This window comes from Mastigoproctus giganteus, chromosome 13 (assembly GCF_048544385.1).
Source record: "Mastigoproctus giganteus isolate SK-2022 chromosome 13, ASM4854438v1, whole genome shotgun sequence".
Classification (NCBI taxonomy): domain Eukaryota; kingdom Metazoa; phylum Arthropoda; class Arachnida; order Uropygi; family Thelyphonidae; genus Mastigoproctus; species Mastigoproctus giganteus.
In genome coordinates, this window is record NC_143587.1 from 76,791,431 (window position 1) to 76,810,430 (window position 19,000).

At 42.1% G+C, this 19,000-nt stretch overlaps 1 protein-coding gene across 1 annotated transcript in view; it reads left to right on the top strand.

Annotated features, from left to right (window-relative positions):
* The window catches only part of LOC150076199 (uncharacterized), a 37,509-nt gene extending 26,710 nt beyond the window's left edge, over positions 1-10,799 (top strand). The window contains exon 6 of the mRNA XM_090387282.1: positions 10,758-10,799. Within this exon, the coding sequence (XP_090243408.1) occupies positions 10,758-10,799 (42 nt within the window). The remainder of the gene's footprint in view (positions 1-10,757) is intronic.
* The last annotated feature ends 8,201 nt before the right edge of the window (positions 10,800-19,000 follow it).

Genomic DNA, 19,000 nt, shown 5'->3' on the forward strand with positions numbered 1-19,000 from the left:
TTGTTCACTTAGGTCGCCACAATTTGTAGTAGGAGAATCGTTCATAAAAACTAAAATAAACACACCAGCCCGTATATTATGGCAAAGTTTTAAAAAAATAAAATTAAAATAAAAAACTAGATACGAGATAACATACATTGATAAAATGATAATCTTCTCCTTCTTCTTCTGAACGTTATAACTCAGGGTGTGTCTTAACCATATTCCACCAGTAGCCTTCTCAACTATATTCCACCAGTAAGCCCTCCCAGAAGTCAATCTTATCCAACTTCTTATTCTCATGATCTTTAAGTCCTCTTCTACGGCATCCATCCATCTTTTCCGCGGTCTTCCTCTTGCTCACCTACCGGTAGGTTTCCATTTCATTAACCTCTTAGTTGTTCTGCTGTTATCCATTCTCATGACATGTCCCAACCAGGCAAGTCTCTGGCTCTTCACAAATCTGACGCGGTCCGCACCCTGAATAAGATTGTCAAGTTCATGTTCATTCTGATCCTCCAGGATCCATCAACGTCTTGTACAGGCCCAAAGACTTTTCGCAAAATTCTACGCTCGAACACTCTCAACAACTGATCATCTTTACTCGTTAATGTCCAAGCTTCACAACCATATGTTACAATTGGTCTAATTAGACTCTTGTATATTCTTAATTTTAAATGTCCGTTCAATACTCTGGACTTCATTAGTTTTGCATGTCCATAGAAGCATCTGTTTCCACTCAGGATATGGATTTAATTTCATTAGTAATAGAGTTGGACTGGTTTATCTGCAAACCTAGATAGGCGAAATTTTTAATATGCTCAAAATGATAAACTATAAAGTTAAAATATAAAAATAAAAATAAATAAATATTACGGAGAAAAAAGGGATAAAAATGACACTCAACTTCCAAACACGACCGCGTCCTTTATCACCAGTGAAATTTTACGATCATGGTACATCCTTAAATAGCATAAGCTGGATAACGGTTCCCGGTACCCGTTACTGGAAAAAATGTAGAGTTATCCAAATATAGTTTTATCCAGTATCTAATTTTTATTTTTTTTTTATTAAAGACATTGTTATACATACGGTTTGATGTATTTATTGCAATTATTATGAGTGGTTATTTTGCCAATCCCAAGGCCCATTCTCGGTAAGTAAAAATTATGAAGAAAAAATTCTCTCAACTTCTAATTATCTCTGCATGAATTTTCAAGTTCTTTTTCTTCTTTCAATTCTCGTTACTTAACTAAATGTCACCATTAGTATTGATGATCCTGCTGACGTACCTAACAAATTGAATGAGTACTTTGCAACTACATTCACACACGAGGAGTTATTAAGGGAAGAGAATGGCGGAAGTTTATCAAACTGTTACAGGGAGCTGAAGGATTTTTTTAATAACTGAAAGCAAAGTGGAGGATAAATCGTTTAAGTTAAACGTAAGGAAGGTACCTGCGGTGAAGGGGATCTATCCAGTTATATTAAAGGATGCAGCAAAGGAAGTGAGCGGCCCTTAGCCATGATTATGAGGGCTTCCTTGGGCTCAGGGGAGGTCCCCACAAACTGGAGATATGCAAACGTACCCCAATTAACAAAGGGGGGTCGAAAGACGACATGGGTAATTACAGGCCTGTTAGTTTAACTTCTGTTCCGGGAGAAAATAATGGAATCACTGGTTAAAGAAGCACTGCAGGATCATTTACACAAGACTGCAGTTATAGTTCAGACGCAGTGTGGGTTTGTTTAAGGGGAAGTGTTGTCTGACCAATTTGATTGGACACTACGATATGGTCACAAAGAAACGGGATGCAAAAAATAATTTTGATGTCATATACATGTACTTGGATTTTAGGAAAGCTTTTGATATTGTTGCACATGGAGGACTACTATACAAGTTGGAGCAGTGTGGCATTAAGAGCAAGTTGCAGCTATGGATAAAGGGATGGTTAAGTGGGAGAAGACAGAGAGTGGCAATCAATAGATACTGCTCTTCGTGGACTAATGTTATTAGTTGTGTCCCCAGGGATCCGTGTTGGGCACATTGTTATTTTGTGTATTTATCAATGATATTGATAAAGGTATATCAGGCTTAATGTCCAAGTTTGCAGACGATACAAAAGTTGGTAGGGTTGTTAATGACAGTATACTACTGCAACAGGATCTGAAAAAGTTAAGCAGCTGGGCTGAGAGGTGGCAACTGAAGTTTAACGTTGACAAATGCAAAATGCTGCATATGAGTAGCAGTAACCGCAGAGTAACATACCAACCCTGTGGTACTACATACAGGGTAGTGGAGAATGAAAAAGAACTTGGGATAATTGTGCAGTCAGATATGAAATTTTTTGAGCAGTGCAAACAGGCGGCAGGAGTAGCTCATGGTGTCCTGTCAATCATATACAGGAATTTTGCTAGCAGGGATAAGGAAGTGATTGTCCTCTTGTATAAGGCAATGGTCAGGCCGCATTTTCAGTACTGAATACAGGTCTGGAGGCTTCATTTTAGGAAAGATGTAGAACTGTTGGAACGAGTACAGAGAAGGGCAACGAGATTAGTGAATGAACAAAGGGTTTCTGTAACCAAGAAAGGCTTAAGTGCTGCAAGTTGCAGAGCCTGGTGACGAGGCACCTGCGAGGTGATCTGCATGAGGTGTATAAGGCATTGAATGGTTTGGGCAAGCTCAACGCTGATGGGATTCTTCCTCTTGCTCAGATTCCGCACCTGAGGGGGCATAAATTCAAATTGAGGAAAGACAGTTGTGGAATAGATGTGCGAAAATTTGCCTTTAACCAACGAAAGGTTAATTGCTGGAATAAACTTCCATCTGTCGTTGTGGAATTTGATATCTTAAATAAATTCAAGGAGGAACTGGACAAACTTTTAGAGGGAATGGATGTGGATATGATTTTTTTTTTTGACTGATGCTATATAAATTTGCTTTCTTGCATCCCATGCCTCTTATAATGCTAATGCTATTGCTCTTCCTCACGTATTTTACAAAAATTCGCATCCTTCCTAAAATGATTTTCCAGAACTATACGTAGTACATATGGCCTAACCATTGCCTTAATTATCTCTTTGTTCCTTTTACCAGGGGTACTGTATATCATCACCACCTCCATGAGCTGTCCTGTCAACCTGTCTGCACTTATCAGAGGAATGCATCAGTCCGTAGGTCATTTTCGATCTGCACTGCCTTGAATGTGTTACCATCCATTATTCTTCTCTACTGCTAATTCATCTGATATCTCATATCGAAACCTTTAACAATATTTCGTAGTTGGTATAAAAATCTTAGCAGCTTCTGTTACTTTCCTTCCATTAGTGTATGAAAGGAGTCACATACTCTGAGTTCGCAAAATTTGAACCCCACTGTACACTACGATTGTTGCCACCTAGTGGTTTCTTTAACTAGAGATTATTAATTCATGAATCAGATCAACAGTATTGCTTTCTGTTGTTGCCTCTCTAATATACTGGCGCAAAACAGTCATTCAATAAATCCATAAAGGTTCATCTACTATATGAGTAATAATCAATCATGTTCGAGTCTATTTCTGGAATGTTAGGATCCCCAATTACACATCACTCTGCTTTACTGCCCCACTCTATTTGTCTGTATTACTCATCATTGTACTCATCACAGTCATTTGGCCTGTAACATACTCGTGCTCTCTTCCCAGTGCATGTCACAGCCAACTTACTTAACATTATCCTGGCAGACCACTTCAACTGGAAGTTAATAAGTGCTTCTTAACCAAGAGCACAACACCCTTCCCTTTAATTACTGTCCCTTCTGTATACGTTGTATTTCGCATATTCAAATTCCACATCCGCTTGTGTCTGAGTGGTACCATGTTTCGAAATATCCCTAAATGTCTGCACATGATGTTTTAACCAATGCTTCGAATTCCTAAATTTTATTTAATATTCTCCTAGTATTAACGTACAAAACAAGTATATGCCTGCCTGGTTTTTGCTCTTAGTAACCATAACACAGCCCATATATTAGCTTATCCCAAGAGGATTCCTTAGCAAGCCTTGTGACTCCAACACCTTGCTTTCCAGATTGTTGCATGTACCAATAGATGCATTAAAAGAATCAGCTTCATCTCTGCTTGTAGCTGCTATTAAAATATTGATCTGAGTTCGCTCTCAGTTTTCCGACCCACCTAACATTGCTTCGATAGCATCAGTAAACATTCTTACATCATTTATATTTAAATTTATCCCCTCTCTGTAAAAGCTGGCTCTCTTGTTAAAAAAGTAGAGACTACGGTAAAAACAAATTTACTGCATGAGCTTTACATAATCTCTACACAAGCAAATCGATTGACAAGGCTCTCATCACGTACTCGTTGCTATCACGTCTGGGAAAAATTCCAGACACTTTCAACTTATATTCAATTTAACGGGCGGATTTTGCTGAACATTGACATATGCCTGTTAAAAAAAGCCTCGGGTCTCCTTCTTTTAATATCATCAGTACTATTTTGTACAAAAATATCTCCTTTTGTGCCCTAAAAGATGGTAACTGCTCTACAACAATATTTACCCTGGGAAACATATTCTAGTCGTATTTCTATCCTTTTTTTGCACAATATATTTTCTGTCTTCCTGACAATAGAGTCACGAACAATAACTACTTCCTGTTGGACCAGAACTTTCTGCCATTGAGGCGTTGGTGTGTTTTCTTTATTTGCCAAAAATCTAATTATTATTAGATTTTTGATATTCTGGAATTTTGGATTTGTATTAGATTTTACGTGTTCTCCAATTATTTTGAGCTGGTCAAAAAAAAGGAAAAGAAGAAAGAAAAGTCGGTCTGCATAAAAAATAATAGAGAAAAAAGATAAATTTAGTGTTATATTTTAATATATTTCTCCCACGCGTTTTCAGGATTAAAAGTAACATTCTCCTTATGTTTCGTTCGAGCAGTGCTGACGTCCTACAACGTGCTCCTCCAATATCTGTAATATTTCAGTGCCACAGTAACCCTATGGCTTAAGTTTAATACCTTCCGACGCGGATTTAAGTCACCAATCCAGATCTTTAAGTGATTCCGGACAGAAGATACAAGGTAAAAAGATATTTATGATTTTAATATTAGCTATATCAAAAGCCAACAGTGCTCTACGTGCCTTTTGTGTCCCGTCCCTTAATCATTAGCTTCTCTCAAGGTCGTCCGTGCGAGCTTCCCCTCACTGCGTGGGCTGTTTGTTTTGAAGCTGAAAGAACCCCCACTCTTCGTCCTTGGGAGTCCCGACCTAACAGAGTGAATTCCTTACTAGAATTATCAACCATTCACTAACTAACAGCCCTATTCGGCAACATGAAAAAAGTGGCAAAGCGCCTATCGGGCATAAACACCACAGTGATCCCACAATGCAACCACCGCGACATACCCGAAAGTAAGGGTAAGGCCGCCCAAGAAAACAAATCTTCCGATAGCCACGATTTTTCAAGGGCATCTCCCCGCAAGAGCGAAATCTCGGAATGCACAATCAATCGTATGAAACACACGAGAATGAGTCGCAAACTCAAATCTGTCCGCAGCGAAACCAAATCAAAACGCAAGATTGCAATAACCCCCCAACTCCTGAAAGAAAACAACTTGGATTGTAGTAGTCAAACCAAAAATATTAAAGCAGCACCGACAGCGAACAGCAGAACGTCAGCCACACCCAAACTACCCAGCTTAATGACGATACGGAAAGAAATAACACTGCTAAAAACTCATGTAGCAAAGAAGGAAAAAGAATTCGCGGGACAGATTTTGAAGGTGCAGGAGGATGATTGGAAAAGAAAAACAATAGCAATCGAGGAAGCATCTACAAAATTGTGTGAAGTCCTCGGGACAATCGCTCGCACCCTTCAGGAAATAAGTGCTGAACGGTGTCTTTGCACTAATGACCGCTGCATAGTCACAAAAGGGGATGCAGCCACGCAAACGACACCCCTTGAGTCTGCCGAACTGCTTACACAAAAAGAAAAGATGCACAATAAGAATCCCTTTAGGGTGGCTAAAGAAAATGAAAGCGCCCTTGAAACTCTTCTAATCAAATCAGATTACTGCAAGTTCCTTAAATCACTTGAGAATCGGGATCAGAAGAAGAAAAGCGACAAACGTCCACAGGAAGTAAACAAAACCACCGGTGTAGTGAACCACACTAATAAGTTGACTCTGTTTCACGAAAGAAATGATCATATTGTACCACACGACAGACATGACCAAGCTACTGAACCGAGAATCGCTGACCAGAGATGTGTTTCGAGAAGCAAGAGCCCCGCCCCATTTTCTCCCCCACTAGAAGGCAACCAAAGAATTCCAACAACATTAGTCAACAAGCGATTATCAAAGACTCACCCTAGTAAACAGACGCTCGCAGAGAAATATGACATCTCTGTCGCTTTGCCCAGAACCAAGATATTTGTCTCCCGGTTTGGACCCTCAACAAGCCCCGATTCCATAAAGAGAATGTTTCTTGTGGAACACAATGTCCGCATCGAAGTAAAACAGCTTAAAACTAGGCAAACTGGCTACGCCTCATTTCTAGTAAGATGTTCACCCACTGCTTACGAAAAAGTTCTGGATCCCGACTTCTGGCCTCCAGGCATACTTATCAGACCTTTCTCGGACGAAAAAAGGCCATCCCCTCAGCAATCCCTGCTTACTCGTCCTCTACAATAGCAATCATCTATTCCAAAAAACCTCCATACATGCCACACAATCAGGGTCTTCTCGCAAAATGTGCGCAGCATTGTTAACAAATTGGCCCCTCTGCAATCTGTCCTCCTGCTCGACGAATATGATTTCATCTGTATCCAGGAAACTTGGCTTAACCATGGAAGACAACTCACCCACCTGGCCACTCCTCACCATTACAAAAATGTTTGCAACGGCAGGGACCTCAAACGTGGAGGTGGCGTCTCCATCATTTACAAAGACATCCATCACCTTGTGTGTGCACAACTCAGCGACTCCCCTGCATTTGAAGCCATTTCTGCAATTTTTACAGTTAAAGAAGTGAGAACTCAAGTTGTAGCGGTATATTTACCTCCTGACCATAATCCCGACACAAGGGATGAGCTAACTACCTGGATTATAACCCACCTCAAGCCTCACATGCTCACCTTTGTTTTAGGAGATTTCAACATGCCTTCCCCAAGACACGAAGCTGCTTTGAAGGACGTCGTACGCTCCTTCTCATCTCTAGGCCTTAGACTAACCCATACGCAACCTACAAGACGACATCAAAACCTAGACCTCTTATTTCATAACCTTGACCAGCTTACTCTCACAACGCCGATTTTTAAGTTTGCATCAGATCACCTCCCAATTTCCTTTGATAGTGAATGTCTATGTTCTCCCCGACAACTTGAACAGCATGACCATAAAGAATCCCAACTCAAGATCTTCTCATTAAAATATATGCAACCTCAAATCATCCTACAAAGACTAAAAGCTACAGACTGGAAAAAAATTGCTGCTAGCCATCCTGATCAAACGCTTACCAATTTAGCAAACTTGTTAAAAGACATCGCCTGTGAAGGGGGCTCCAAATCTGTACGCCTGTCTCCCAGGACCAAGAACTGGTTTACCAGCGACGCAAAACTCGCCTTCATCATGAAACAGAAACTATACAGGAAATGGCAAAAAACACGGGATCTAGCCGACTACCAACTCTATAAAAAACATCGGGCACGCTTCCTACGCATTCGGAGGAAGGCGCAGAATGACTGGATTGCACACAGAATGAAACTTGGGAAAAGAATCTTCACCAACAAGAATCAACAGTCCCCCATGTCCACTGACACCTTCCTTGCATGGGCTAACTCGCTCGCAACTAAGCCCCTATCTGCCCCAAACCCCTTTATTCGGGTTAATCCACCAGCTAACCAGACATCACTGGATAAAATAGCCATCACAAAGGAACGCCTTACTGAGGTCATCAACAGTCTTCCCAACAAGTCTACCACTGGCCCGGATGGATTCCCTATTTTCATGGTTAAACTGTGCAGTGTATATATCATTGATCTCTTGCTTGATGCATTCAATTCCGTCCTCGTAACAGGAGTTTACCCTGCTATCTGGAACACATATTATGTTTCTCCAGTTCCAAAAAAGTCTAACCCAAAATTGCCTAATGACTACAGACCAATTTCTGTAGGATGCACTTTTCTCAAAATCTTGGAAAGAGCCATACTTCCTGCTCTCATCCATCACATGTTCGGCCACAAACCTCCATACCTCCATAGTGTACTACCTGGACGTTCCACGATCACCAACCTCTTGGACACACTGTTCAGAATTGAAAGTACCTTAAGCAACAAAGAGCAACTGGATATTGTGTTTCTCGACATTAAAGCGGCCTTTGACAATCTGTCCACCCATGCATTATGTACCATACTGTGCAACTATTTCAAAATCTCTGGCAACATCTTAGTTCTCCTTAGGAAACTCCTTCAGTCCAGGATCCTATGGATCAGAAATCAAAACCATAATCACCACATTCTCTGCTCCAGAGGGCTCCCCCAAGGGGGCGTTCTCTCTGCCGCCCTCTTCGCCGCATCTTTAGAACCCTTCCTATCAAACCGTACTAATTTTACCACCTACGCAGATGATATTAAGTTCTTCGTCATCACAAAATGCCCCCAGTCTCTCCAGTCTATTACTGTGAGCTCCAACCGTCAGCTACATGAACTGGAAAACTACCTTCATGCGATTGGGCTCTCCATTAATAAAGAGAAAACTGCACAACTCTCTATCACCAAGAAGAAAAATACCAACGAGGTGGACATCATTATTGCGAATTCTCCAGTTAAAAAAGTCACCCAACATAAAGATTTGGGTATCATCTGGGACAAAGACCTCACCTTCTTGCCTCACTTTAATGCCACTCGAACGAAAACATATTCGGCTTTATGGGCAGTAAAACAAGAGATCTCCAACTTCCATAACCCGGACCTTATCATCAAATACATTCTTCGTTGTATTTTCCCAATTCCATTATATGCCTCGACTATATGGTCCTCAGCACCCTCATCATACCAAGCCAGGTTCCTCTCCCTGGAATTCTGGATCTTGAAATGGCTAAATAGGGTTGCTGGGCTAACACCTACAATCTCAAAATCTGTTCTGGTCACCAATCTTAATACGCTTCCTTGGAGGTATCACATCATCTCTAGGAACCTTCTTACCCTCTCTCAGCTTCTATCCGGAAAACTGAAGTCACCCGATATTTGGGATATCATCGCCAGACCGTCCGACAGTAGAAGATGCCAGTCCAACACCTCCCCATACAGGTCGAAGCTGCGTAGCATGTCCTCCTTGGACAACATGTTTCCACACAACTCCTTCCAAATATTTAACAGATTAGCCATAGACGCTGAGAAACTTTGCAAGGACAGAACCTACAGATCTTCCATTCTTGCAGACATGTATGCCTTAGTCAAGCTCTAGGTGGACTCTCTGTGATACCGCAATATCCACGCTTCGATGTATCCGGATGCACTTTTATTTGTTGTAACTTTATGTTTTTGTACTTGTTGTAACTTTATGTTTTTGTATTTCTTATAACTTTATGTTTTTGTATCTTCACCAGTGGCTGTTTAAGGCCGTATATTGTATCTGGCTCTGTATGCAATGCATATGTCCGTATTTTATGTTTTTTTCTCTGTATATAACTCATGTCCTCTAGCTGCATAGCTGTAAAAGGACAGTTCTTCGGAAATAAATTGATATTAATAATAATAATAATAATAATAAAGGAACATATATAATGTTTCTTTTCTTGCAACAGGACGTTGTACACTTCTGTTGACGTTAAGTGATTATACCAAATTGTCTGTCCAATGTGAAATGCAGAAAATGAAAAAGTTTGCTCCGTTATTCGATTTTTTTTTTTTTTTTTTTTTGTTTAAATCGGTTCGAGGTATACAACTCACTTCAAAAATAATCTACATTTCGGGGAAGGAAGGTTTCATTTTTAGCAGAAGACACAAATAAGTTTACATTGCTTGAATTACCTCGGTTATACAGAAGGCTTAGCTAAAAATAAATAATGTAGACCAATAATATAAATACAAAGCATACATAAAGAGTAATAACATTAATTATAATTAAAGTAATGCACATTTACTTAAGAGGCAACACCTTTCTTCTGGCCATTGCCAGTCTGGTAGTTACTGGGAAGAAATTTAAACACTCGAACCTCCAACATTCCAATAGTGTTGGAGGGAAACATTCTATAAAGATTCTTTATCCTATTCCTGGGTTGTTGTAAAGTGGCATGATGATAGCGATGCAGTGGGGGTGAGGGAGAGTGGAGAACAATCTCAACCAGACTCGAGATTTCTGTCATTTCTGTGAAGATATTAGACAGGACGGATATGTTCATTTTGATTATGGTTAATTTCAGGGGATTCAATTCAGATTAGCGTGAAGAACACAATCCAGTTTTAATTACAGTAGAGAGCAATTGAGTCAACAGGGACCATCATCTAGTGCTACGCTTTAGACACCTTGTTGTCCTTGATACAGGTAAAACACACACACACACACGTACAGTGTTGTCTATGCTACGACGAATCCGTACTATTTTGTGAGCTATAGAATACATGCATTATTAGGTATATATACTTAATAAAGTGGCCACTCAATGTATTTCTGTTGTTATAGAGATTATTTATTATAGCTTTTAGTTGGTGTATAGCTTGAAGATACTAATATGATAGAAACAATAGCGTGTTTATATTTTTTTTCTTTTTTACAGCGTGGTGTCCAAAACATGCTGATGAAATGCATGGATAATTGATAATTCAATTAAGATTATGTAATAAAGAAGAAGAAGAAGAAGAGAGTCACCATCGTGTCTAGATCTATTGTTGAATTCACTTGTACTCTTTTCTAAATACATCTTTGTTCAGCATCACTGATTGCATTCATTTCACACAGTTCTTAAAAGCAAACACATTCAAACAATATGTGTTTAAACATGAATCATAGTAATAGTAACAGCTAATATAGTTCAAGGAAGTCACAGGGTCAGCATTAGTATAAGGCAATGGTCAGGCCACACCTTGAGTACTGTATACAGGTCTGGAGGCCTCATTTTAAAAAGGATGTAGAGATGTTGGAACGAGTACAGATGGGACCTGTTGTTTACGTACTCCGCCACGTGGAGGCCAGCCAGGTGTTCCCTTAATGTTTGCTCTGGCAGGTCCTACCACCTATTTTCCTGAGATTTCAGTAGCTAGGACCTAAAATAATAATAATAATAAATAAATAAATAAAATAAAATAAAAATAAAATAAAATAAAATAAATAAATAAAAAATAATTAAAATAAAAATTCTTCTTTTCTTTTGGGCACAGATGATACATTACACGCAACTTAGAGGGGCTATAAGGGATAAGCGCTGGAGGTGATAGATTTCCTAATAGGTCGGGCATGAATTTTGGTGTTTTAAATTTGTATATGTGGGGCAGGCGCTGTTGTACGGGGAAAGAGATGGGAGGGGAGGTGGAATACTGGGGGGTTGGAAATTGGAAGTAAGGGGTTTATAGGGAAAATGACCCCTGTTGAAATAGTGGGGCATGCCCATGCCCCACCAGAGGAGAAAGAGGGGTGGCAGGAGGGGGAGGAGACAGCAGGCCGTCCCCTCTCCCCCTGCTAGGGAAAGAGGAGTAAAAAGCAGGCTAGACAGAGCCGGGGCGCTATATGGCTGTATGGCATCATAAGATGCAATCTTCGAGGTCCGAGTCCAAGTTGCAATCTTCGTCTTTGCATTGGTCTGGTGGAGGTCCCAGTCCAGAAGTCAGGTCCAGTTTGTTACGTTCGTGTGTAGTATCTGCTTCAGGTGGTCACTAGTTTAAGTTTTGCAGTCATCTCAGGTAGTTACGTCTGTTTTCATAGGTTAGTGATGATGTGGCAGGGATCTTTGTCTTTCAAAGAGTTCCCGGGCAAAGACAGTGAAAGCCCGGTAATTATCTTATTCTTGCAATATTATTTCTTCTCGGTTTTTTAGCAAGGGGTTGATGCGTGTATATAGCTGACATCTGAGGTCCTCATAGTTGTCATAGTCATGGATAAGGTGTTCCCAGGTTTCCTCGTGACCGCAGTTACATCTCGGGTTGTCGGAGATTCCCAGCTCGTGGAGTTTCCCTCTGACGGAGCCGTGTCCCGTAAGAAGGAAGATGGTGTGTAAGCCAGGGGAAAATCAGGACGGGAAAATAGGATATACCCTGCTGACATCGGGTATAAATTTTTTGGTGACTTGCCCTTTTGTGGTAAGATTCCATCTATTTTGCCAGATAGATTGCAGGTGTTCCGTTAACCTCTCATTTTCTGAGGATTTGCTTTTCTGTGGATCTGTTTGTAGCCTTGATAAGTTGTGGTTCTTCCTTTCGAATGTTGGTGTAGCAGCCCACAGCACACAATCTCCAGGTCCAGGGGAAGGAAGCCCGCCAGGACCTGGAGCGCATGGGTGCTCACCGTGCAGCAGGCTCTAGTTGTTGTCAATAGTAGGGATCGGTGGATCGACTCCAGCTTTTTCTTGTTGACTGCTGTGTTTGCTTTCTGATACCAGGCGCCTGCACCACAGACAAGGATAGGGATGAAGAGAGCTTTGTATAGAAGGGAGAGGGCCTTCTTCTTTAGTTCCTAGTCCCTCCTGGTGATTTTGGTTATCAGAGCCGAGAGCCTCCTTGTTTTCGTTCTGAGATAACAGAGATGAGATGTGAAGTTCAAGTTTCGGTCTAGTATTATTCCTAAGTATTTTAGTTCCTGTTTGAGTTTGATGGTCGCTCTATTTATTTTGATTAGCAGAGGTCTACCAGGGTCAAGAGCACCCCTGAGGAGTATTGAGTTGGTTTTTCGGTTGAGATCGTTCGAAGATTCCTCTTGGCCCAATCCTGTGGCATGATTGCCTATGGCCTCCAGTTGAGCCCTGCTGTCTGCTTGAAGCATCATAATCAGATCATCAGCGTATGCCTGTGTAATGACATTTGGAACATCCAGATTTAAAAACTCATCAAGCACCAGGTTCCACAGGAGCGGCCCCAAGACGGATCTCTGGGGTCAGCCCCTGTAAACCGGTCTGGATACAGATGTAAAGGGAGTGCTGACAGTGATTCTTCGGTTTTCCAGGTAAGATTTCATGCAGAGAAATAGATTTGATGGGATTTCAGCCCGTCGGAGCCTAGCCAGAACACTGGGCCACCAGAGAGAGTCAAAGGCTCCAGCGGAGTCAATGGAGATGAGGAGCAAATATTTCCTGTTGCAGTTTCTGACTGCATCGATGATCCTCTCGAAGGCATCAGTGGTGGAGCATCCTCTCTTGAAACCAAATTGGTTTCTTGACATAAATTGAGCATTCTAGTAACGGTTTTCAATTCTCTGGTAGATGAGTCACTCAATGAGCTTTCTCAGCATCGACAGCAGAGTGATAGGCCTGTATGAGCCTGGCATGTCCTGGGGTTTAGTGGGGTTTTTCAGGATAAGTCTGACTCGGGCTGTCTTCCACGAAGTTGGAAAGAAACCCTCCGTGAGGCATTGATTTGCTAGGTTTAATATAGTATCCGGTATAATTTCCACTGCCTTTTTTAGTATTTCCGGCTCTATTTGATATTCGCCGGGAGTTTTCCTGTTTTGCAGTTTGGCTGCAGCAATGTTATGTTCCGTTATCGTGAAAGGGGGCTCCACTGTCTGGGTGAAGTATTTATCATTGCATTTGCAGAGAGTTCTCTGTTCGTGCGTGTGTAGAATTATTGAAGGTAGGAGGATATGGTCCAATATACAGGGTGTTTCAGTTAAACGTTTCAGAACTTCTAAGAGGGGTAGGGTACAACCTGACAACTCGAAATCATATAGCAATATGGGGTCGGAAATGCTTTCCTGAAGCGGTGTTGTACACAGAAGCACCATAAAGAAAAGAGACCGTAAGTGAGAAATCGTTTTAATAATACATGAAAAGAAGCAAAAGGTACATGGATTAAAGTAAGTGTTCGAAGTTTCTTCCACGGGCTACAATGCACGCCTCACATCTCCGACGCATGGACATCCGAACATTCTGGAATACTCCAGGCGAATTTCGAATTTCTTCGGCAGCTACTGCGATTCTTGCAACCAGCTCCTCAGCATTGTCAACAGGGGTGTCATAAACTAGCGATTTCATATGACCCCAGAAATAAAAATCAAGACATGATAGGTCAGGTGACCGAGCAGGCCAACGCACGGGACCACCACGTCCGATCCACTGTTGACCAAATGTGACATCCAGGTAGTTACGAACATCTCCGCTATAATGGGCAGGGGCTCCATCGTGTTGGAACCACATTGTCTGTTGCGTCGATGCAGAAATCTGTTCATCTCTCAAAAGTTGTGGCAATACTTGCTGCAGAAAGATCAAGTAGATAGGTCCGGTTAGACGACACGGTAACAGGTAAGGTCCGATGAGGCGATCTCGCAGGCCAACGCACGGGACGTGGTGGTCCCGTGCGTTGGCCTGCTCGGTCACCCGACCTATCATGTCTTGATTTTTATTTCTGGGGTCATATGAAATCGCTAGTTTATGACACCCCTGTTGACAATGCTGAGGAGCTGGTTGCAAGAATCGCAGTAGCTGCCGAAGAAATTCGAAATTCGCCTGGAGTATTCCAGAATGTTCGGATGTCCATGCGTCGGAGATGTGAGGCGTGCATTGTAGCCCGTGGAAGAAACTTCGAACACTTACTTTAATCCATGTACCTTTTGCTTCTTTTCATGTATTATTAAAACGATTTCTCACTTACGGTCTCTTTTCTTTATGGTGCTTCTGTGTACAACACCGCTTCAGGAAAGCATTTCCGACCCCACATTGCTATATGATTTCGAGTTGTCAGGATGTACCCTACCCCTCTTAGAAGTTCTGAAACGTTTAACTGAAACACCCTGTATTATTAATGTAAAGTAAAGTGTAAAGTGTATTGATGTCTAACGGCACCAGGGATTTCCCCCATCTCCGCGTTGCTTTCGTTGTAGGTGTACGAGTTCACTGGGAAGGCCAGAGATTTAAAAGTGTATGGATTTTGTATAAGTGTAATGTTATGTATCGTTGTTCATCTGGCCATTTAGCCGCTGTACCCCTACTGAGGCCCAACGTTGACCACACTTGGCCCCGTGGAGGCAGACCAGGTGCACAGTAGTATGGAGCTTTAATCTGGCAGGCCCTGCCATCTAGTTTCCTGAGATTTCAGTGGCTAGGGCCTATGTAAAAAAAAAAAAAAAAAAAAAAAAAAAAAAGAAATTGTAATGCAACACGCGGCGATTTTCAGGGTAAGACGCTAAGAGATTATTAGAGGCCAAAAGGGCATGCGTGACTTGATTTGAACAATTAAAATTTTGGTTGTGTGGGGCATACGCTATGATATTTAGTCAGAGTGGGGAGGAGACTGAAGGCTGGGGGGGAAAAGTCAGAAATATGGGGTCAATAGGGAAGACGGCCCAGAGAAGGTCAGTGGGACATGCCCATGCCCCACCAGGAGGAAAAGAGGGGTGGGCGAGGGGGAGAGAAAAACAGCAGAGCAGTCCCCTCTCTCCCCCTCCCAGGAATTGGAGAAATAGCCCTGTGCAAGTGAGCACAGGTGTAGGATCGCCTTGTGGCGTCGGCAGCAAAGCTGCGTGTAGTCCCAGTAGTTGAAGTGTCCAAGCCGAGAAAGTTCGTCATTCCTGGGACAGTCCCGACCTGTCTAGTAGTAGTACTGCATATCCATTTTTGTGCAGGCGATGCATGAGCAGGTATCCTCACACTCGTCATTCATATTTCCGCGTCTCTATCAGATAGGTGGTTGTGCTAAGAGTCCGCGAGGTCCCTCCTTATTGAAGTTTCTTATATTCAGAAGTTGTGTTTTGCGCTGGAGGGGTAAGCAGCTCTTGCACGAGTTTCTCATTCTACAGCCTAGATTTCACACTTGTGAAGTGGAAGGCTAAATTCAAATTTTTATTTATTATTTATTATTTTTTTATTTTGTTATTTTTTATTATTTTTTAATTTTTTTTCTCTATATATTTTATTTTTTATTTTATTTATTTTAATTTTTATTATTTTTATTTATTTTTTATTATTATTATTATTTTTATCATTATGATTATTTTTTATTTTATTATTAATATAATTATTATCGTTTTTTTTTGCTCAATTTGCCACACTATCAATTTTTATTATATTTTTATTTCTCATACATAAATATATCACTTTATTATTATAATATATTACCTGCACGCACCACTAGCTTTTTATTATTTTTTATTTTTTATTTTATTTTTATTATTTTTTTTTTTTTTTCTTTTTTTTTTTTATAACCTGCACCACGGGTAGTTTTTATTTTTTTTTTATTTCTTTCTCCTCTCTTGCCTCTGGAATGGGCCCCCAGAGGTTCCTGGCCCACCTGCTGACAACACCAGGTGGGTCAGAGTCTTTTAGAGACGGTACGTGTTTTATTGGGACTGGCCCACCTTCCCGTGGCGTGGACGAGTATACCCAGAATCATCTGTCCAGGTGACTGATGCTTCTGGGTAGCCAAGCGGCCAGAACAGAACACACACATAATACACACAAACCGATGTCACACACATCTGGCCCGATTGTAGTGATACTGTTCTTCACAGAGATACGAGGCGGAGTTGAACAAACGTTCTAGGTGCCGCCCTTACATATACACATGTCCACATGTCCATGTTATTATTGTGTTTCCCTGTGAACAGCAATTCGTGTTTTGCGCCGGGTGAACAACTCCTGCGCGAATTTGGCTAGTGCCATATTATTAATGTGTAAAGTGTAAAGTGTAAAGTGTGTTTAGGGTCAAGCGGCACCAGGGTTTCCCCCATCTCCGCGTAGTTTACATTGTGGGTGAACCAGTTGACTGGAAAAGCCAGAGATTTAAAAGTGTGTGGATATTGTACATGTGTAGCGTTGTGTACCGTTGTTCTTCTGGTCGTTTAGCCGCCAGACCCCTACTGAGGCCCGACGTTGCCCCACTTTCGCCCCGTGGAGGCAGACCAGGTACCCACTAGTATATAGTTCACTCTGGCAGGTCCTGCCACCTAATTTCCTGAGATTTCAGTGGCTAGGACCTTAAAAAAAAAAAAAATAAATAAAAAAAAATAATGATCGCATACGCGTAGCGGGAAGCGCTAGGGAGAAGTCCAGAATGTTCGGCAAAATTAATTTAGATTGGTCACTTTAGATTGTGTGGGGCGTATTCACGTTGCTGTCAGATAGAGTGGGGAGAAGGCTGAAGACTGGGGGGGGGAGATAGATAGAAATATGGAGCCGAAAGGGAAGGCAACTCCATTTTACAGTGGGGCATGCCCATGCCCCACCAGAGGGAAAAAGGGATGGAAGAAGGGAGAAGAGACAGAAAAACCATCTCCTCCCCCTCCCACGCAGGGAGAGGGAAAAATATTAGGCCAGTCAAGGGGACTGGCCCAGATCGCCAATAGGGCATGGATGCAAGAGACCACAGGCCAGGTGCTGAGGCAACAGGGTTGTGCCTTCCGCAAACCCAGTGAGGGTGTTTCCATCCAAGGTTTTGGTCTAGGTTTGGTAATGATTTATTTAAGTTCTGGTTACGTATTCACTCATGGGATACAAGTCCCGTCCATTGTTCAGCGAGTTTGTCCTCGTCGCTGGTGACTCCGTCCATAGATCGGCAAGTAGGAAATCCGGACAGTCAGCCAGGATTTTGGTGGCGGTCCATGCAGGTTATGTCATTCGTTGGTTCAGTTCTCTCATGGGATCAATGTCCCGTCCATGGATCAATATTCAGTTTCAGTATGTATGCTGTTTTATTCTGGTTGTTCTGGGTTTGGTGGCATAGGTATAGTCTGTCGTCTTGCAAATAAGCACTGTGCAAAGTTATGAGGGCATTGTAGGTTGCCTCGTCTTCTAGTAGGTGGTGCTCTTGGTTTTTAGGGTTGAAGCGGACTCGTGAGATGAAGTGACCACGAAGATCTTCATACAACTGACACTCGTGCATCAGGTGGTCCCAGGTTTCAAGGGAGCCACACGCACATGCTGGGTTATCTGTTAGTCCGAAGAGGTTAAGCTTATAGCGGATGGCTCCATGTCCAGTGAGAAGGTAGGTGACATGGAGACCAGGGCAGAGCCACGTGGGATATTTTGGGTATACTCGTTGCAAGTTTGGGAGGAACCTTCGGGTGACATCTCCTTTGTCAGACATCATCCAGCGTTGTTGCCATATTGATGTTAAGTAGGTTTGCAGCCTGTACTTCTCAGCTTTACAATTATTTGCCGGGTTCGTGGTGTGGTCCTGGAAGGTTGTGGCTTTGCCGCGTCTGAGTTGCTGAAGCATGCCGGTGCGAGTCACCTCAAGATCAAGAGGGAGAGCACCCGTGATCACTTGTAGTGCGTGGGTAGAGACTGTCTTGCATGCTCGGGTGAGGGTCAATAGGATGGGTCTATGTATAATATCCAGTCGTCTGCGGTTTACCACTGTTGAGGCTTTGTGGAACCAGACACCGGAGGCGTATGTGATTGCTGGAATAATGGCTGCTTTATAAAGGATCGCAAGGGTGCACCTTTTTAGGCCCCAGTCGCGACGTGTGACTCCCGCAAGCATGCCAGCATATTTTTTCATCTTAGCCTGCATATATTTTAGATGTGGGGTGAAAGATAGATTACGGTCCAGGATAACACCCAGATACTTTAGTTGTGTGGCTAGCTGAATTGTTCTATTGTTGATTCTTATTTGCGGCGGTCTAGTTGGGGTTAGGTAGCCCTTAAGTAGGATGGATTTGGTCTTGGTGGCCGATATAGTGAGTCGATGCCTTTCCGTCCATTCTCGCAGTGTGGTTACTGCTGCATTCGCGAGAGTTTCTAGTTGGGCTCTTGAATCTGCAGTAAGGGTTAGGGACAGGTCGTCTGCATATGCCAATGCCTGTACGCCCCCTAAGTCGAGGGAGAGGAACTCGTCCATACACAGTTCCACAGGAGAGGTCCTAAGACAGAGCCCTGCG